General features: G+C 42.5%; 1 protein-coding gene across 2 annotated transcripts in view; it reads left to right on the plus strand.

The window, feature by feature from the left end:
* The window catches only part of LOC137355454 (uncharacterized), a 121,566-nt gene that overhangs the window by 59,503 nt on the left and 39,301 nt on the right, over nucleotides 1-22,762 (plus strand). Inside the window, exon 6 of one of the 2 annotated variants that reach the window (XM_068020619.1) lies at nucleotides 7,935-8,007. The exons of the other annotated variant lie outside the window; for it this stretch is intronic. Within the exon in view, the coding sequence (XP_067876720.1) occupies nucleotides 7,935-8,007 (73 nt within the window). The remainder of the gene's footprint in view (nucleotides 1-7,934; nucleotides 8,008-22,762) is intronic. 2 annotated transcript variants of the gene reach the window in all.

Genomic DNA, 22,762 nt, shown 5'->3' on the forward strand with positions numbered 1-22,762 from the left:
ATGCAGCACTGAAGCGGTGTCCACATCAGATCCCGACCTTAGAAGAATTAAACCTTAAGTTAGCGAACGCTAAATTCTTTTCCAAACTGGATGCCAAAAATAGGTACTGGTCAGTTCATTTGGCGCAGTCATCTCAAGCTAACTACGTTTCGTACTCCATTCGGAAGATACTGTTTCCAAAGCCTACTGTTCAGGCTGTCTATTAGTCAGCACCCCTTCCAGCAACATATGGACCACATCACATCCAAGGTCCCAGGAAGCATTTGTATAGCAGATGACATTGCTGTTATCAGTAGAACGAAGCAGGAGCATGTTCATGGAAGCAGCATGCCGAGAAGAACTCGTTTTTAACAGCCAGAAGTGCAATATCAACATGAAGCAGATTAATTTCTTCGGGTCCATATACTCAGATGCAGGTATCCTTCCTGACCCTGCCAAGCTGAAGGACATCACTGCAATGGCAAACCCAAAAGACAAGCTAGATCTGCAATCTTGCCTAGGTTTATTCAACTTCTTATCGCTATATAGTCCAAATTTCGTTCAAAAATCTTTGTCCCTTCGAGATCTCCTGAAGAAGGAAGTTCCATTTGTGTGGCACGAAGATCATCAGTGCATATTTGATGCCCTCAAAAAATCACTGACTGAGGAACCATCAACACTCCAATTCAATGATCCATCAGAGGAGACCACATTAGAAGTCGATGCATCTCAAAAGGGCCTTTGAGCGTGCATGCTTCAGAAATGAAAGCCAATTGCATTTGCATCCATGAGTTTTTTGAATGCCCAAATAAGTTACTCCATCATTGAGTGGGAAACCTTAGCACTAGTCTTTGGGATTCAGTATTTGCATACATATGTCTTTGGAAAAAAATTCATCGTAGAAACGAATCACAAACTCCTTGAGATGATCTGGTGGAAACTGCTGACAAGCATGCCACCTCGACTACAACATCTGCTTGTTAAAGTTCAAGGTTAAGACTGTGACATTCACTACAAGCCAGGTAGTAGCATGATCACGTCTGATACGTTGATGGAGTTACCCAACCCATCCAAAATTGGTGACATTTCACTGGATCTTCAGGTCGACTTCATTGACTCTGAAATCGAAGATGTGCTACATGTTGACCTTATGAGTTTTGGCATGCACAAATGTCAACAACTTTAATAGGAAATGTCTGACAACCCTACTTTGCATCAGCTCTGGCAGACCCTGATTGATGGCTGGCCAGAGTCTTTCCATGACCAAGAAAAAAGTCCCATTTTGACCATTCAGAGATGAACTCGGGATATCTCAGGGTGTCGGCTTTGAAGGCAAACAAGTACTTGTTCCGAAATGTCTCAAGCAGGACATCTTGCAACAGTTGCATCAAGCAAACATAGACCGCACAAGACAGTGGGCCAGAGAAATAGTTTATTGGCTGGGAATACACCATGACATTGAAATGGCCATGAAGAACTGTGAACATGCCCAGTCTTCGGAGAGAACCTCTGTTACCCCATGAAGTTCCATGGACCAGAACTGCAACTGGTCTCTTCACTATCCATGGAGAAGATTTCATAGTTGTGACAGATTATTTCTCCAAATTCCCCAGAATTCGTCAGTTACATGACATATCAAGCGTAACCATTGCCAACACTTTAAGTTCGATCTTCAGTCTTATTGGAGCCCACAGGAACTCGTCTCTGACAATGGACTCCAGCACACAGGAAAACCTTTTACAACCATGTGTGGCAAATGGGGAGTCCACCACATCACTTCACCACCACATTATCCTCACTCTAATGGCATAGCTGAGCATATGGTTCACACTGTAAAATCATTGATCACGAAATACTGACAGACCAAACACGATCTACATGTTGTGTGCTACATTTCCGAATGAACTGCTTAGTGCAACAATCCCATCTCCTGGCCAAGTTTTTGTTTGGTAGGTGGTCACCAGTTATCTACACTTCTAGAGGTGAGGGAAGAATTGCTCGACAGGCAAGAAAAAATGAAAAAATCTCATTACCGTCATGCAGGCAAAGAATTGCCCAGTCTCAGTACTAGGCTAAAAGTTCGTATTCAACACCCGACTGATGGAATGTGGAATCCAGCCGAAATTGTCAGTTCTTGTCCAGAACCACAGTCATACCAGGTCTGAATGTCCAATGGCATGATGTTGCATAGGAACCACTGTTAAATTCGACAAGTTCCAGACCAAGGAGCGCCGAGCAATCCCATTGCCAACAGCACATGTTCAAAGACACAACCCAAACCCAACATTCCCACTGACAGTCAAGACTGTGAGACACCACAACGACCACAAACTGAACTTACAATGACCAAGTCGGGGCGTATCATTAGACCTCCAATATGCGTTAGAGACTTGTAAATTTGTTGCTGTATACTTTAAACATTTAATACCTTTTTAACTTGCCGTATTGTAAATAGTTCTTATTATTTTATGGCACATTTCTAATTTAGAGAAAGGGGGGATGTTGTGGTATTGCTTTAAGGGTGTATCTAAAATGGCTGGCCATCTCCAGCCAGGATGTGATGTATAGACCCATGTGATTTCTCAGCAGTTGTTGAAGGCAGTCACAGAAACAAGATGTGTATCCTACCTTCTCAGTATTGCTGTATATAGGTTAGTATCTTCAATAAAAGAATTCACCTTTTAGATTTGTCAGTCTTGGCTATGTGATTGGTGCGTTTGCATCAAGAAAGAGGAAATGCAACAAGCCTCTTAATGTGGTTGACTGCGGCTGGGAAACAGAGACAAAAAATGTTAACCAGGTCCTGCCATTAAAGTCAGCACAACCTGTCGAAACCCGACCATGAAACAGCACCTCCTCCCCCCACCCCACCCTTGCTCTAGTGATCTGGTTGTGAAATTACCTGATTCAACATGTAAGTAGATGGTGAATTTGAGTGCCCACTTTATTGAAACTTGTTTACCCTTGGCCCTTTCAGTTACTGAAGGGAAGAGGATTTGGTGGACAGCTGAGGTGTATGTAAGAGCAACTTGTGTTGGCTTGTCTCTGCCTTTCTTTCTGACTTCCTCCCTCTGGCTGTCTCCCTATAGCCCTCTCCCTCTCTGGAGGAATCCCTTGTTTCTGCTTGGTGCCTGAACAAGACAGGCTGAAATCATGAACTCAACATCGAGGTGCAGCAGGAGAGAAAACACTGTGTTAATGCACCAACAGCTTGCACAGAATCCACGGACTAACAAGCAAGAATTAAACTCTATAACAAGAATGGAAAAATTAGCCACAACTGTATAATAATGAACAGTTAAAGTGTAGCTGTTGTAAAAGAACAGTCACACACAACCCATGATTGTAAAGTGAACACAAAAGGAATTCTAGGCTTGGAGTGCCCTCTAGTGCAGTTACATGAAATACTTGGTGAATGTGTGTTCATATATAGAGATATAATTACAAAATATATTTAAAAATGGAATATAATTTTAATATATAATCCTCATAAAATGACAGTGAAGATAACCTATTACATCCTTATAGATATTTTTGTGTTGGAATTTCTCACAGTTCTATTGTGGTAATGGTACAACTCTGTGTAGCACCATTATTGTAATTGAGGAAACTGATCATTTGCAGTTTTATAAACCAGTGACTCTGCTCCACAGAACAGTCAGATACAGGTTCTTGCCCAGAATATCCCACACACCGTAATTCTTGGTTTTGTCTAAAGTGCCAAGCAAAGTTAAACCATTTAGCCACTGTTTTCACTCATCACTTTGCCTTCTGACTCAAGTGGCATTCCCTGAGATATGGTAGGTTCAGCCTCTCAGATTAGAGAGAATCACAGAATTGTTATAGTGCAGAAGGAGGCCACTCGGCCCATTGTATCTGCACCAGCTCTCCGAATGAGCAATTCACGTAGTGCCACTCCCCCGCCTTCTCCCCATAATCCTGCACATTCTTCCTTTTCAGATAACAAACCAAATTCCCTTTTGAATGCTTCAATTGAACCTGCCTCCACCATGCTCTTAGGCAGTACATTCCAGACTTTAACCATATGCTGTGTGAAAAAGTTTTTCCTCATGTCGCTTTTGCTTCTTTTACCATTTACTTTAAATCTGTGCCCTCTCGTTCTTGATCCTTTCAAGAGTGGGAATAGTTTCTCTCTATCTGCTCTGTCCAGACCCCTCATGATTTTGAATACCTCTATCAAATCACCTCTCAGCCTTCTCTTCTCCAAGGAAAACAGTCCTAACTTTTCCAATCTATCTTCATAACTGAAGTTCTTCATCCCTGGAACATTTTCTGCACCCTCTCTAATGCCTTCACATCCTTCCTAAAGTGCGGCACTCAGAACTGGATGCAATACTGCCTTTATAGTGTCTTTTACAAGTTCAACATAACCTCCTTGCTCTTGTAGTCTATGCCCCAATTAATAAAGCCCAGCAAACTGTATGCTTTATTAACCGCTCTCTCAACCTTTCCTGCCACCTTCAATGACTTATGCACAAATACACCCAGGCCCTTCTGCTCCTGCACCCTCTTTAGAATTGTACACTTTATTTTATATTGTCTCTCCATGTTCTTCTGACCAAAATGTATCACTGCACATTTCTCTGCATTGAACTTTATCTGCCACCTGTCCGCCCATTCCAACAACTAGTCTGTGTCCTTTTGAAGTTCTACACTATCCTCCTCACAGTTCACAATGCTTCCAAGTTTCTTATCATTCACAAAGTTTGAAATTGTGCCCTGTACACCAAGGTCTAGGTCATTAAAATATATCAGGAAAAGCAAGTGTCCCAACACTGATCCTTGGGGAACTCCACTACAAACCTTCCTACAGCCTGCAAAACATCCATTAACCACTACTCTTTGTTTTCTGTCACTCAACCAATTCCGTATCCATGTTACTACCGTCCTGTTTATTCCATGAATCATCTTGAAAATTTTAGATTTGTGGTATGAGTGACTGTTCACAAGCATGTTTATCGTAAGTTCCTAGCAGACTCAATCTATCCCTCACTATTACCGTATTAGGCAGCCATGATCTTATAAACTGATGGTGGAATTCTCTGACTCACATGCCACTAAGTGGAGCCTTGCCATAGTGGGTGACTTATTGGAACTCACAGGTCCATGGGATTTCTACTGGATGGATTTTTTGTTTCAGGCACTCAGGTGGTTTTTGAGTGTTGGAAAATACTGCCTCTAATTTTTGTTATTAGTAATTCCTATTTTGTGTCAGCCTGGCTCAGTTGTTTCTGGATTAAAAGAATATTGGTTGAATCCCACACCATGACTGGAATTCGTAATCTCAGATGACATTGCAGTGCACTACTGAGGGAGCAGTGCATTGTTGAAAGTGCAATCCTTTAGATGAGATATTAAACTGAGTCTGCCTGTTCTGATTATTCAAGTTTCTGTTAAAGATCCCCTAGGATTATTTGAAGAAGGGCAAGGAGTTCAGCACTCATACAACTGAGTAGCTTGCTAGGCCATTTCAGAGGGGCAGTTGAGTCAATCACATTGCTGTGGGTATGGAGACACATGGAGGATAGCAGATTTCCTTCCCTAAAGGACATTAGTGAACCAGATGGGTTTTTGCAACAATCGACATTGGTTTCATGATCACCATTAAACTAGCTTTTTAATTCCAGATTTTTTATTAATTGAATTCAAATTTCACCATCTGCCACGGTGCAATTCAAACCCATGTCCCCAGAGCATTAGCCTAGGCATCTGGATTACTAGTCCAGTGACATTACCACTATGCCACCACCTCCCTCATGGCCCAGCAATTCCCCCACTCTGCCATTACCATCAAGCCGGAGGACCAACACTAATTCAATGAAGAGTGCAGGAGGGCATGCCAGGAGTAGCACCAGGCATACCTAAAAATGAGGTGTCAGCCTGGTGAAACTACAACACAGGACTGCTTGCATGCCAAACAGCAGAAGCAGCATGTGATAGACAGGGCTAAGTGATCCAACAACCAACAGATAAGATCTAAGCTCTGCAGTCCTGCCACATCCAGTCATGAATGGTGGTGGACAATTAAACAACTAACAGGAGGAGGAAGCTCCACAAATATCCCCCTCCTCGATGCTGGGGGAGCCCAGCCATCTTCAGCCAGAAGACCTGAGGTCCCCAGCATCACAGATACCAGTCTTCAGCCAATCCGATTCACTCCACGTGATAGCAGGAAATGGCTGAAGGCACTGAATACTGCAAAGGCTATGGGGCCTGACAACATTCCGCCAATAGTACTGACGATCTGTGCTCCAGAACTAGCCACACCCCTAGCCAAGCTATTCCAGTACAGCTACAACACTGGCATCTACCTGGCAATGTGAAAAATTGCCCAGGTATCTCCTGCACACAAAAAGCAGGACAAATCCAACCTGACCAATTACTGCCTATCAGTCTACTCTTGATCATCAGCAAAGTGATGGAAGGGGTCTTTGACAGTGCTATGAAGTGGCACTTGCTCAGCAATAACCTGCTCAATGACGCTCAGTTAGGGTTCCATCAGGGCCACTCAGCTCCTGACCTCATTACAGCCTTTGTCCAAACATGGACAAAAGAGCTGATCTCCAGAGGTGAGGTGAGAGTGACTGCTCTTGACACAAGGCAGCATTTGACCAAGTATGGCATCAAGGAGCCCTAGCAAAATTGGAGTCATTGGGAATCAGGGGGAAAACTTTCCGTTGGGTGGAGTCATATCTTGCACAAAGGAAGATGGTTGTGGTTGTTGGAGGTCAATCATCTCAGTCCCGGGACATCACTGCAGGAATTCCTCAGGGTAGTGTCCTAGGCCCAACCATCTTCAGCTGCTTCATCAATGACCTTCCCTCCATCATAAGGTCAGAAGTGGCAATATTCGCTGATGCTTGCACAATGTTCAGCATGATTCGTGACGCAAAAGTGCCAGGCAATGACCATCTCAAACAAGAGAGAATCTAACCATCTCTTAATATTCAATGGCCTTACCATCGCTGAATCCCCAATATCAACATCCTGGGGGTTACCATTGACCAGAAACTGAACTGGACCAGCCACATAAATACTGTGGCTACAAGAGCAGGTCAGAGGCTAGGAATTTTGTGGCGAGTAACTCATCTCCTGACTCCCCAGGGCCTGTCCACAAGGCACAAGCCAGGAGTGTGATGGAATACTCTCCACTTGCCTGGATGGGCACAGCTCCAACACAACTCAAGAAGCTCAACACCATCCAGGACAAAGAAGCCCGCTTAATTGGTACCCCATCCACCACCTTCAGCAAACACTCCCTTCACACTGCCACACAGTAGCAGCAGTGTGTACCATCTACAAGATGCACTGCAGCAATGCACCAAGGCTCTTTACACAGCACCTTCCAAACCTGCGACTTCTACCAACTAGAAGGACAAGGGCAGTAGATGCATAGGAACATCACCACCTGCAAGTTCCCCTCCAAGCCACACACCATCGTGACTTGGAACTATATCACCGTTCCTTCACTGTCGCTGGGTAAAAATCCTGGAACTCCCTTCCTAACAGCACTGTTGGTGTACCTACACCCCAAGGACTGCAGCGGTTCAAGAAGGCAACTCACCACCACCTTCTCAAGGGCAATTAGGGATGGGCAATAAATGCTGTCCTAGCCAGGGACATCTGCATCCGATGAACGAATAAAAAAAAACCTCATGGCTGACATTCCTCCTTCACTCAATCCCATTGACGAAACAGATTTACTGATCACTCAGGGCTGTTTGCGTAATGTGACTGGTGAAGAACAGCTGGCATATTTATCTACATAACAATAGCCACAGCACTTAATAAAAAGTGGTGTAAAGTGCTTTGAGTCGTTTCAGTGTGGTAAGACATCATATAAATGCAAATACTATTTACCTCATAGTTAAACATCAGTATAAATGAATGTTGTTTGTTATTAGACTGAGTCCATGTCTGTTCTTCATTAATAGGCACTGTCCAGATATATCAAACCCCAGTACATTACTTCAATGAATCACTGGTTGCAGAAGGCTGGAAGGGAAGGTAAATCCATAACCAATTTGGAAGCACCATCATTGTATTCTTTTACCTTCGCTGTGTTTTAAGGGTATTTTATCTTAATGTAGTATTTCATATTTGAATAGGATTCATTTTAAGATTAATTATACAACAAATTGAACAAGACACAACAGCCTCATAAATCTCTCTCTAAAGGCAGTGCAGTCTTGTTTACATTCTCATAAACTCAGTAGCAATGAGCAACTTGAGAGCTTGGTGACAGAAGACTGTCTTTTCATTTCTGGGTCTGGGTTCAAATCAAGCCTAACCTGATGGGTGAAAATCTCCCCTGATTGTAAAGCACACGACCAAACCCAGTTTGGGGATTCTCAACCCCATTTCCTAGTTGGGTTGGGAATACAACACAAAACTGCCCGGAACATGTCGTGAATTAGTTCTAACTTTGCACTCCTGGAAACAATTTATGGTGCGCCCCACTCAAGCGACGTCACTTTGGGCTGACTTTTACCAGGCCCCCGATGTTGGGGGTCGTGGCGGGGGGCCCAGAAAATTCTACCGGAAGATGCCTGCCATGGGCCTTGACGCCGGGAAGGCCCTGCCTCACTTTACCAGCGGCAGTGAGGCCTCGGGACCATCCCCCACCCCCCACGCCCCACCGCACAGCGAATAAACCTTAATTTAAATATGTTAATAAAGTTTAATGAATGAATAATTACTTGCCTTGCAGCGACAGCCGTCCCACGCCGATATTCTGGCCGGTGGCCGGAAGTCTCGCGCCTTCGGATCTCTGTTAGGGAAGGGGGAGGAGTGAAATTTTCAGGGCGGTGGGGGAGCGGGGGAAACCCTTACTATTGGCTGAGGAGATGGTGGGAAAGGGTTGAAGGGCAAAGGTGATGAAGTTTGAGGGGGAATGTTTGGGTTGTGAAGAAAACATTTATTTGGGGGGAGAGGGCCATAAATAGTGTGGTCACTGGGGGGGTGGTGGGAGAGAGGCTCCGATCTTTTATTAAATGTTTTTATCTCACTGTACCATCCATTCCTCTTTAAAAATAGTAATGACCCGTAAGGGCTTGAAGCCTTTAAAAATGTTCAGCATTTTCAGGCACCTCTGCAGTGGCGCTGGACGCCATTGCCGGGAAGAGAGCGCCCACCCCCTCTACTTCATCAGGGGCTGGACGGTACGCCTCCTCCATGTTAATAAGCCACCGTGGGAAATATCGCGGTGGCTCTATGGCGCACGTCTCGTGCGTGTGGCGCACGTCTCGTGCGTGCGCCGTGCCATCTTGGAAGCTCGCGAGATTGGCAGCAAGCTATAAAAATTCAGCCCAATTGTGTATGAGCCTAGACAGTTCCTTTTACTTGGCTTTAAGTAGGGAGTCGTCATAGCAAAACTACCATTGGTCACATCCAAGATCTATACATGGACCTTCTAGCAAGGGTGACAACAATGTGATAGGGATCTGGATGCTGGCTAATGTGTAACTCTGAACCCAGCCAATACAACATAAATAAAAACAGAAAATGCTGGAAATTCTCAGCAGGTCAAGCAGCATCTGTGGAAAGAGAAACAGAGTTAATGGTTGATGACCTTTTATCAGAATTGCAGAATGTTAGAAATGCAACAGGTTTTAATATAGAGCCTGGGAAAAGGGGGAGGATAGAGCAAAGGGAAGATTTGTGCTGGGTTAGTAGGTAGGAGAGATTAAATGACCGAATGGTAATTCGGTGGCAATGGGACAAGTAAAAAAAAAAAGATGGGTCTTGAGGAAGTGTAAATGGTGACAGAAAAATCATTACCAGCGCCAGCTGTCCCAAAAGAAAATGAGAGCTACAGTTATGATTTGAAATTATTGAACTCAATGTTGAGTCTGGAAGGCTTTAAAATGCCCAATTGGAAGACGATGTGCTGTTCCTCGACATTATATTGAGCTTCATTGTAATAATGTAGGCAGCTGAGAACAGAGAGGTCAGAGTAGGAGTGGGGCAGAGAAATAAATGGGAAGTGACCGGAAGGGTCATGTTTGCGGACAGAAGTGAGGTATTCCACAAAGCGATCATCCAATTTGCATTTGGTCTCCCTAATGTAGAGGAGACAGCATCATGAGCAGCAAATGCAGTATACTAAATTGAAAAAAGTACAAATCGCTGTTTAATCTGGAAGGAGTGTTTGGGGCCCCTGGATGGTGGGAATGGAGGAGGTAAAAGGGCAACTGTTCCATCTCTTGCACTTGCACAGGTGGGGGAGTGGGTGTTACGGGTGATTGAAGGGTCAATCAGGGTGTCGCGGAGGGAACGGTCCTTTTGTAATGCTGAAAGGAACAGGGCAAGACGTGTTTGATGGTGGCATTGCACTGAAGGTGGTAGAAATGGTGGACGATGATCTGCTGCGTGTGGATTCTGGTGGGGTGAGAGGTGAGGACAAGGAGAACCCTATCGTGAAGGGAGGGGAAGAGGTGAGGTCAGAAATATGGGAAATGGGACAAACACTGTCAAGGGCCCTGTAAATCACTGTGGAGGGGAATGAGGAAAAATGAAGACATATTGGAAGTACTGGTGAGGAGGATTGCATTGTCAGAACTGATGCAACAGAGACAGACAAACTGGGAGAATGGAATAGAATTCTTAAAGGAAGCAGCATAGGAGCAAGTGTAATCAAAGTAGCTGTGGGAGTCAGTTTGGCTTATAATAGATATCAGAATGGGGTTGGTATGACCGATAGTGTACAGAGTAAGCGGAACGCAGGTGAAATAGAGAACATGGACCTGCAGTAATTGATCCCATCTCACAGGTAAAATTCACTTGCTACCTATGGGGATAAATAAGAGTACTGTCGGAAGGAGAGCCAGAATACTGACCATAGCACATTGGAGAATGGGACTATCCAAAGGGAGAAGGAGGGGAAGACTAATCACAGAATCACAGAATTGATATAGCACAGAAGGAGGCCATTCAGTCCAACATGTTCGCATCGGCTCTCCGAAAGAGCAACCCACCTAGTACCATTCCCCCATTTTCTCCCCGTAACCATGCACATTCTTCTATTTCAGCTAACAGTCTAATTCCCTTTTGAATGTGTCACAAGAGTTTTGCTTTTTTAAAAAAAAAACTAAGAGGTCTGTTTGCATTTAAGAGCTGAGAATAAGGACTTTCTGTGAACACTGAATGCTGACACTTGATGTTTGAAGTGTGCAGGCTGTAAAACTTGCATCAAAGCAACAGGAAGATTTATGACTGTCTTGTGACTTGGATGTTGAAAGCTTTTAGTTTCAGTTTTGCAGAGTGAAACAGACCAGGGAGCTGTGAGCAACTAGCAGTGAGCTGGCTGGGACTTGTGTTTGTAGACCAAGGAAAATACCTACTCTCTCTGAAAAATAAGCCTTGCATCTCTTAGAAAGAAATATTACATTTAAGGTATAGTTTTGACCTTCCTGAAGAGAGAGAAAAAAGACCAGGAAAAGAGGAGTTGCTACACTCTGTGGAGGAATACTGCTTTGTATGTGGCAGATTGCTGTTGCCTCCAGTCTGAAGAATCCCTGCCTTAAGAATGAGTCCTGTTGCCTTTTGTGTTTTTGGGAGATCCTGAAATCTCAAGAAAGTTTCTATTGTTAGATTGTTACTTTAAAATTTAAGTAGACCTGTTGCTACACCTTTTGATGAAACATCTGTGTGACACCTGCCTCAGTCGAATTGCCTTGAATGCCTACCCATCACAGACTGTTAATCAAACTCACCTGGAGAGACTTTGAGTAGCATCTGACTATTTGACTCTGGGACACTTCACTGATCCAGAAGCATCCTACCAGAAGTTACCCAGTTATTTTATTATTCCTAAGAAACAAATGTAATTTAAAACATCTCTTTAAAACCGGTTAACCGTTGTTTTTTGAATGTATATGTGTGTGCATGAGGGTTAGGAAGAATAAGGAGTTATAAAATCTTTTCATACATATAGATTTATCTTAGTATCGTTTAAAACTTGGTTTATTAATAAATAATTAATTTTGTTGTTCAAAGAAACCTGGCTTGGCATGCTTTTTTCTGAGGGATAAATAGAGTGTTTAATTTGGCTAATTTTCAGTAGGTGGGAAACTTTACTAATATGCTGTGACCTGTGGAGTAGTGGGACTGAACTAACAGTGCATTACTCCCGCCTTGGTCGTAACAAATGTTTCAATTGAACCTGCCTCCACCACACTCACAGGCTGTGCATTCCAGATCTTAACTACTCACTGTGTGAAAAAAAATTTTCCTCATGTCGCTTTTGTTTCTTTTACCCATTATTTTAAATCTGTGCCCTCTCGTTCCCGATCCCTTCATGAGTGGGAACAATTTCTCCCTATCTACTCTGTCCAGACCCCTCATGATTTTGAATACCTCTATCAAACCTCCTCTCAGCGTTCTTTCCTCCAAGGAAAACAGCCCTAACTTCTCCAATCTATCTTAATAACTGAAGTTCTTAATCTCTGGAACCATTCTCATGAATCTTTTCTGTACTTTCTCAAATGCCCTCACATCGTTCCTCAAGTGCAGCGCCCAGAACTGGACGCAATACTCCAGCTGAGGCCGAACTAGTATCTTATACAAGTTCAACATAACCTCCTTGCTCTTGTACTCTATGCCCCTATTAATAAATCCCAGGATACTGTATGCTTTATTAATTGCTCTCTCAACCTGTCCTGCCACCTTCAATGACTTATGCACATATACACCTAGGTCCCTCTGCTCCTTTAGAATTGCACCCTTTATTTTATATTGTCTCTCCATGTTCTTCCTACCAAAATGAATCGCTTCACATTTCTCTGCATTGAACTTCATCTGCCAGCTATCCCCCCATTCCACCAACTTATCTATGTCCTTTTGCAGTTCTACACTATCCTCTTGACAGTCCACAATGCTTCCAAGTTTCATATCATCCGCAACCTTTGAAATTGTGCCCTGCACACCAAGGTCTAGGTCATTAATATATAACAGGAAAAGAAAGGGTCCCAACACTGACCCCTGGGGAACTCCTCTACAAACCTTCCTCCAGCCCGAAAAACATCCATTAACCACTATTCTTTGTTTTCTGTCACTCAGCCAATTCCGTATCCATGTTGCTACTGTCCCTTTTATTCCATGAACTATAACTTTGCTCACAAGTCTTTTGTGTGGCCCTGTATTAAATGCATTTTGAAAGTCCGTATACACCACATCAACTGCATTGCCCTCATCAACCCTCTCTGTTACCTCCTCAAAAAACTCCAGCAAGTTAGTTAAACATTATTTTCCCTTAAGAAATCCATGCTGGCTTTCTTTAATTAACTCGCATTTGTCCATGTGACTATTAATTTTGTCCCGAATTATTCTTTCTAGAGTAGGCAAGAGATCCTATTTGGATAATACCAGGATCTAGGATCTAAATTAACGGAATGGATCTCAAGGGTTTTGATCTCTGGATTATTACCTGCACCACATGCAGATTAGCATAGGGATAAACAGATTAGGAAGGTGAACACATAGCTGAAGGATTGGTGTAAGAGGGTTCCATTTTATGGAATACTGGCACCAGTACTAGGGCAGGAAGGAACTATACCACTGAGTTCAGGCTTCACCTGAACTGGGCTAGGAACAGTGTCCTCACGGAAAGGATAAATAGGCGGTCACAAGGACTTTAAAATAGTAAATGGTGGGGAAAGTTCACATGAAAAGGTAGCATAAAAAATAATTCTAAAACAACCAGAAGGGAAGGGAGTAGATTAATAATCAGTACTCATGCATTAGACATTACAGGTAAAGGGAAAACTAAAAGATGTAATTAAATTAGGAGAGAGAAATAAATGTGTGAGAAAAGCATTACAGCAGAAGGACAGGTTAAGGTGCGTGGCCCAAATAAGCAATTTTTATGCAAACACACGGAGTATTAAGAATAAATTGAATGAATTGCAGGCACAAATTCAACTTAGAAGTGATTTTATTGGGGGATTTTAGCTTCCATATAGATTGGGATAAACAGCCAAGCTCATGTCAGAAAGGTAGTGTGTTAAGGATGGTTTTCTGTAACAATATGTCCTAAAACCAAGGCGACAGTCCATATTATATTTAATAATGGGTAATGAGCCAGGTTTTGTTAACAGCCTAACAGTGCATGAACATTTATCTAATTGCAACTGCATTTTATTGAGTTCAATGTTGTCTTTGAAAGGGAAAACATCTACTAAAATTTTAGATTTAAGTAAGGCAGACAGAGACTATCCACAGTAAACTGGGCAAATCTGTTATTGGTAAAATGACAGAAAATCAGTGGGAGGTGTTCAAAAACAAATGTAATGTGATACAGAACCAGTTTATACCCCAATGGGGCAAAAGCTTTACTTGCCAAAAGCACAGCCATGGGCAACAAAACAGTAAGAGACAATATAAAACTAAAAGTAAAAGCATCCAAAAATGCAAAAAATAGCACCAATCCTGGTGAATAGGAAAGGTACAAAGAACAACAAAAGGTGACAAAACAGTTTGCAAAAGCTACAAAAATGGAGTATAAAAAGAAACTTGCAAGGGATATCAAAATCAACACAACATGTTTTACAATTATATGAAAAGGGGCAGTGTAGGCTCCTTAAAAACTGTTAATAATGATATTATAGATGAGAATAAGGAAAAGGCACTCGTGTTAAATAATTACTTTGCATCAATATTTACAGTAGAGGAAGAGAATAGTATGTCAGATACCCCAAGGAAACTAATGTTGAATCAGGGACAGGGACAGAGACTTGTAGTATAATTGTCTGAAAGGGTTAATGATTGAGACAGTGTACAGAATACCTTCCACCATGATGATGTAAGAGATCACATGTGAGACAGACTGGAGGGAGATGCAGTGCGGCTTCAGAGAAGTCACACAGACTGATGTGAATCTGTACATAGTTAGAATATAATAAAGAATTAATGTTCAAATTACTGAAGACTCAGTAATCTCTCTAAGCTAGACAAACTAAACTTATTAAGGTGGAGCAGACAAACATAACATACAAAATGGTGAACAGCGGTGGGTTGGTGAACAATGGTGGTTCTTACCATGCAACACCCAGAAGAAGAATTTGAAGAAATACTGGCTGGCCTGAAAAAAGTGCCAAAACTGCAGAACTCGTGAAGAGGCTGTGAAAAAGCTCCAGAGCTGTTCCGATGTTGAAGAAGGCACAGAGAGTCGGGGAATCGACTTGTAGAGGCATTCAGGATGCACCACAGAGGCAGGTAGTCTGTGAAAAAAAATCTGGTCCAGTGATTGCAGGCTTCGAGTCGAAGAAACAAGCAATGGTTGGGGATCTGGTGAACAACCCATAAAGAGGGTAAAAAGATTTGTTCCTAATGGCACTAGGCAGGCAGCACTGGGAAAACCAAAAGTCCTTAGTGGGGGTGGATCTGAGGATGGTATCATTACCCATGATGACCAGTGTGAGCAAAAAAAAACTAAGAGGCTGAAGTGTGTGAATATGGAGACCAAAAAGCAGAATTAATAAGAGACCGCATTGCAGTAGGTATTGTTGATGAATTCTTATCAGATTTCTTGCAGTCTGGAGAAGACCTCACCCTAGACAAAGCAATTTAGCTGATGAGACAGGCAGAGGTCTGCAAAAACAACAGAGCAATCCTGAGAAAGCCCTTGGTTTAGCAAACCTCCAGCCACCATACTGTTCCTTAATCAGAGGGCTGTAAAAGATGCCCCAGAAAAGAAGGTACACTGGGGGGGCTGGGGGTGGGGGGTGTGTAGGAGTGCAAGACACCATGAAACCCTGCCAGTGCTGTGGCACTGAAAAGACCCATAGGCATGAACAGTGTCCTGCAAACAAAGCAGAATGCTTCTATTGGAAGAAAATAGGCCATTTTGGGAAGATGTGCCAAAGTAAAATTTCTACTCCCACAAGTTCGAAAGAAAAAGTCTTCAAGCATAGAGTTGTTAACAAAGTTGAACGGTCTCCATCAGGAGAGAAATCAGAAGATTTCCTTGGTGAGATCAATGATCCAAATCAGACATTTTGGGTCTGCAGATATATATGTCAACAAATATATCACTAATTTTAAACTAGACACTGGAGCAAGTGTAATGGTCTTATCAGACAAAGAGCTATGGTTATCAATGCATTACCTGCAACCAACAGAAACTCAAGTTACATGGCCCAGGAGACACTGAACTGAAATTCAACGGAAAGCTACAGGCAACACTCCAGTACAAATGAAAGCAGATATTGGAAACACTGTATGCTCTTAGGAATCAGGAATTCTCTCTCTTATGTAGAAGAGCTTGTATTGACCTTCATCTTATAAAAAAAGTGGAAGAAGTTAAGCAACAAGAATCCAGGAATAAGTTCCAAAAAGATTTCCCAAAATTATTTATTGGTCTAGGAAGACTGAAGACTGAATATAGTATTACTTTGCGAAAAGATGCTAAACAAGTATGTCTTTTCACGCCTAGGATGATGCCACACCCACTAATGAAGCATGTCCAACATCAATTAGAAGAGATGACCAGGATGGGAGCCATTTCTCCTGTCACGGAACCTACAGAGTGGTGTTGGGGAATGGCTCCAGTTCCTAAACCTAACAGGAATCTTTGCATTTGCATAGACTTCATCAGGCTGTGGCAAGAGAAGTTCATCCGATGTATTCAGTGAACGAAAGATCAGCAAAGTTATCCAAAAGTACCATGTTCACAAAGTTTGAACTGAATAGTGGCTTTTGGCAAATTGCATTGGATAAGAAGTCGAGGTTATTGACAACATTCATTACTCCGTTCAGAAGATTTTGTTTTAATCATTTACTAGTCAGTATAACATCATCACTGGAAATATTCCAAAGAACTATTTTGAACATTCTACAGGGCCTTAAAGGAGTAATATGCCATATGGACGGCATCTTAGTCCATGGTGAATCCATTGAAGAACATGACCTGAGGGTTAGAGCGGTTTTGAATTGTTTGCAAGATAAAGGCCTAATACTAAAGGAAAAGTCTGAGTTTTCAAATGTGTCTACTCGTTTTTAGGACACATTGTCAGTAGCAACGGCATGATGGCAGGCCCACAAAATACGAGAGCCATTAGTGAATTCCCACTTCCTACTTCTGTCCAAGATCTTCAATGATTCCTTGGAATAGTCAATCAGTTGGCAAAGTTTTTACACAATCTAGCGCAAGTTTCTGAGCCTTTACAACAACTATATAGGAAAGCTCAAGCATGGTGCTGGGATGCATATCAGGAGCAAGCATTTCAAAGGATGAAGGAAATGCTGATTTCTCAGGATATCTTAGTGCATTATAACCCCTCACTGCCAACCACAGTTGCAGCAGATGTCTTATCTGCAGGGATAGAGGCAGTCCTTTTCAGGAACAGCCAGATGGATGTCAAAGAACAGGTTATTATGTGTCATGAGCATTGTCTGACAGAGGCGAGATATGCCGTCATATAGAAAGAAACTCTCGCAGTCACGTGGGCTTGTGAGAAGTACTCAGATTATATTATCAGTTTAAAGGTTATAATAGTGACAGACCACAAACCCCCAGTGTCCTTACTTGATGAAAAGGAACTTGCTAGGATGCCTGCACGAATACAGAGATTCCGGTTGAGGCTAATGAGTTCACCTACGAAACAGTATGCGTACAGGGCAAGCAGCAAACGACAGCAGATGCATTGTCCAGAGCTACTGTCGACCATCCTACACAACAGGATGTTAACTTTATTAATGAGATTGAGTCATATTCTCAGTTCACTGCGTCACAATGGCCGGCAAGTTTGAAAAAGCTCCAAGAAATTTGTCATGCTCAGATGCAAGATGAAGAATGCATCCAAATTCACCAATATTGCAAGCAAGGCTGGCCGCGGCAATCTCCCAGTAGTAAGAGGATGAAAATCTTCTTGGTACACAGAAGGCACTTTACTATTGTGGATGATTTGCTGGTATATGACGAGAGGCTGGTGATTCCAGAGTTACTCCAGGTAGACATCTTTGAGAAAATACCCCAAGGTCACATGGGTATAACGAAATGTAGAGCATGGGCTCAGCGGCCGGGAATATTGAAAGATACAGAAGAAATGATTTCTAATTGCCAGGTATGCAGTGCAGAGACAGGATGAGAGGGAACCCCTTATCTTGACCCAATTCCCAACCAGCTCATGGGAATGTCTGGTGACGGACCTATTCATGTTTAATGGAAAATCCTACCTGATTGCCATCAACTATTTTTCAAGGTGGATTGAAGTCAAATGTTTGTACACAACGACAATGAAGACAGTCATTCGAGTGTTGCAAGAAATTTTTACAACACATGGTATACCTGACCAGATAGTTTTTGATAATGGAAATTGATACATTACGCACTTTGCGGAAAACTATGGATTTGTACATCTTGCAAGTTCCCCTAGATATCCACAATCTAATGGTAATGCTGAGAGAGGAGTCAGAACTATCAAATTACTGTTAAAGAAAAATCAAGATTTTCAAATGGTACTCCTAAACTAAAGAACTACTCCATTGCTATGTGGATTAGCACCATCAGAACTGTTGATGGGAAGCATGCTTAGAACACAACTTCCAATCCTACCCAAAAAGTTCCTTCCAGGCTAGAAGTCCAGGATTATCAGAGAGTTCAAGACAGAGAAAAGTCTCACTGAAAGCAACAAGCCTATTGTTATAATAGGAAATACCATATTAGCAACTTACCTAAGTTGATGGAAGAAGAAAAGGTATGGGTACAAGACCAAGGCAGAGAAGGAGTAATCGCCCAGAGAGATGAGAATCAACAGAGATCTTAGTAAGTACATACTTCAGAAGGTACTATAAGAAGAAACAGGAGAAATCTTATTCCTATTCATCAAAGACATCAATCGGTCATACATTTGGACGAACCTGAAATTCAGAAAGCACCGAATACGACAAACATCAATGAAGGCCATCCAAATCAAGGAGCAAGAGTTCAGAGAAAGACTTCTGCATCTGACAACAACACGATCAGGGAGAGTTGTGAAGTCTCCTGACAAATTGAATCTGTGATGTCAGAGACTTGGGGGGGATGGGGTAGTGTGTAAGAATAAAAAAGTGAATGTATAAATATATATATGGATAAAGGCTTGGGAGGAGATGCAGTATAAGGGTCTGAAAGGGTTAATGATTGAGACCAGTGTAAGGAATACCTCCCACCATGATGATGTAAGAGATCGCATATGAGAGAGACTGGAGGAAGATGCAGTGCGGCTTCAGAGAAGTCACACAGACTGATGTAAATCTGTATATAGTTAGAATGTAATATAGAGTTAATGTTCAAAGTACTGAAGACTCAGTAATCTCTCTAAGCTAGACTAACTAAGTATATAAGGTGGCAGCAGACACAACAGGACTCACCCAAGTTAACTTGGCAAAGTAACAGTATTGAAGAAAATAATGGCACTAAAGAGTGACTAATCCCCAGGACCAGATGTTTTCCATCCCAGGGTTTTAAAGGAAGTAAGTGAGAATATTGCAAATGCACTAACTAACTATGATCTTCCAACGTTCTCTTGATTCATGAACCATTCCTTTAGATTGAAAAATTGTGCATGTCGCTCCACAATTTAAGAAAGGAGAGAGAAGGAAACCAGGAAATTAAAGACTAGTTAGCCTAAAGACTAATTAGCCTAAGATATGTTGTTTGGAATTGCGAGAATCTATCATCAAGAATAGAGTGACTGAACACCTTGAAAATGTTCAGCTGATCAAAGAGAGCCAGCATGGCAATAGATCATGTTCAAGCCTGATGAACCTGATGGATTTTTTTGAAGAGGTGACTAAAGTACTGGAAAAGGGAATGTAAAATGGATTTCAATGTAGGCAAATGTGAGGTCATCTACTTTGAACTAAAATGGATAGAACGGAGTACCTTCTAAATGGCGAAAAGCTAGAAACAACGGAGGACCAAAGAGACTTAGGGTTCCAGGTACATGGATCATTCAAATGTTATGGACAGGCACAGAAAATAATCAAAATGGCTAATAGAATGCAGACCTTTATATCTGGAGGACTAGAATTCAAGGGGGTAGAAGTCATGCTGCAGTATACAGTCCTGATTAGACCACACATTGAGTATAATCTTCAGTTCTGGGCCATACACCTTAGGAATGATAAATTGGGATTAGAGGGAGTGCAGTGTAGATTTACCAGAATGATATCTGGACAACAAAGGTTAAATTATAGCAGGAGATTACACAAACTAAGGTTAAATTTGGTGGAATTTAGAAGATTAAGGGGTGACTTGATCAAAGTTTTTCAAGATATAAAGGAGAACAGATTGAAATCTAGAGCCCTATGGATGTCAAGGAGCTTACAGGGTATGATAAGGCAGAAGAGGAATACTTCTGTCAGACACCGAGAACTCAATATTACAGAAAGCCAAAAGGAGTATAGAAAGTGAAGGCGTGAAATCAAAAAGGAAACTAGGAAAGCAGAGAGAGGGCATGAAAGAATATTGGCAAGTAAAATCAAGGAGAACCCAACGATGTTTTATCAATACATTAAGAGTAAGAGGACAAATAAGGAAAGAGTAGGGCCCATTAAAGACTAAAAAGATAAAATATATGTGGAGGTGGAAGGTGTGGGGTATGGTTCTTAATGAATACTTCAAAACGAGAGGTCGATGCAGACATTGTAATTAAGGAGGAGGAGTGTGAAGTATTGGATTTGATAAACATAGGGAGAGAGGAAGTATTAAGGGGATTAACATCCTTGAAAGCGGATAAATTACCAGGGCCAAATGAAATATACCCCAGGTTGTTAAAAGAAGCCAGGGAGGAAATAGCAGAAGGTCTGACCATAATTTTCCAATCCTCACTGGATACAGGTGAGATGCTGGTGCCGGAGGATTGGAGGTCTTCTAATGTTGTACCTTTGTTTAAAAAGGGAGTGAGGGATCGACCGAATAATTACAGGCCAGTCAGTCTAACCTCAGTAGTGGGCAGATTATTGGAATCAATTCTGAGAGAAGGATAAACTGTCACTTAGAAAGGCATGGATTAATCAAGGATAGTCAGCATGGATTTGTTCAGGGAAGGTCGTGCCTGATTAACTTGATTGAATTTCTTGAGGACGTAACAAGGATTGATGTGTGTAGTGCAGTTAATGTGGTCTATATGGATTTTAGCAAGGCTTTTGACAAGGTCTGACATGGCAGACAGGTTTTTTAAAAAAGCCAATGGAATCCAGGGAAATGTAGCAAGCTGGATACAAAATTGGATCAGTGGCAGGAAACAGGGTAATTGTTGACGGGTGTTTTAGCGATTGGAAGACTATTTCCAGTGAGGATCCGCAGGGATCAGTACTAGGTCTCTTGCTTTTTGTGGTATATATTAATGAGTTGGACGTAAATGTAGGGAATGATCAAGAAGTTTGCAGATGACACAAAAAAATGGCTGCATGGTTGATGGCGAGGATGATAGCTGTAAACTGCAGGAAGATATCAATGGACTGATCAGGTGGGCAGAAAAGTGACAAATGGAATTTAACCCAGAGAAGTGTGAGTGATGCATTTGAGGAGATCAAACAAGGCAAAGAAATACACAATACATGGTAGGATACTGAGAGGTACAGAGGAAGTGAGGGACCTTGGAGTGTATGTCCAAAGATCCCCGAAGGTAGCAGGACTGATTGATAAAGTGGTTAAGAAGGCATATGGAATCCTTTCCTTTATTAACCGAGGCGCAGAATATAAGAGAAGGGAGTTTATGCTGGAACTATATAAAACATTAGTTAGGCCACAATTTGAATACTGTGTGCAGTTCTGGTCATCCTCCTCTAACCAAAAAAAAGGACTCTGGTGTGTTGATAAGGTAAGCTTTTTATTTAAAAAGTTCTGTCCGTCGGATTGCTAAGCTAACAAGTTTTGACTTTTTTGGGGGGATTTTTCAGTAGATTTGTTGGGAATTTAGAATAGTGGGAATGGAGGTAAAGGCAGTTGTATGTTCCTCCTGCAGAATGTGGGAGGTAAGGGTCGCCAAGAGTGTCCCTGCTGACTGCATCTGCGGGAAGTGCACCCAACTCCAGCTCCTCGAGAACCGCGTTAGGGAACTGGAGCTGGAGCTGGATGAACTTCGGATCATTCGGGAGGCGGAGGGGGTTATTGAGAGGAGTTATGGGAAGGTAGTCACACCTCAGGTAAAAGAAGTAGGTAGATGGGTTACCGTCAGGGGAAGGAGAGGGAACCAGCAGGCAGTGCAGGGATCCCCTGTGGCCGTTTCTCTCAACAACAGGTATACCGTTTTGGATACTGTTGCGGGGGCCGACTTACCAGGGGTAAGCAATGGGGTACAGGTCTCTGGCACAGAGTCTGTCCCTGTTGCTCAGAAGGGAAGGGGGAAGAGGAGCAGAGCACTAGTCATTGGGGACTCCATAGTTAGGGGAACAGATAGGAGGTTCTGTGGGAACGAGAGAGACTCACGGTTGGTGTGTTGCCTCCCAGGTGCCAGGGTTCGTGATGTCTCGGATCGTGTTTTTGGGATCCTTAAGGGGGAGGGGGAGCAGCCCCAAGTCGTGGTCCACATAGGCACCAACGACATAGGTAGAAAGAGAGATGGGGATTTAAGGCAGAAATTCAGGGAGCTAGGGTGGAAGCTTAGAGCGAGAACAAACAGAGTTGTTATCTCTGGGTTGTTGCCCATGCCACGTGATAGCGAAGCGAGGAATAGGGAGAGACAGGAGTTGAACACGTGACTGCAGGGATGGTGTAGGAGGGAGGGTTTTGGTTTCCTGGATAATTGGGGCTCTTTCTGGGGTAGGTGGGACCTCT

The sequence above is a fragment of the Heterodontus francisci genome, chromosome 1, assembly GCF_036365525.1.
Source record: "Heterodontus francisci isolate sHetFra1 chromosome 1, sHetFra1.hap1, whole genome shotgun sequence".
Lineage (NCBI taxonomy): Eukaryota > Metazoa > Chordata > Chondrichthyes > Heterodontiformes > Heterodontidae > Heterodontus > Heterodontus francisci.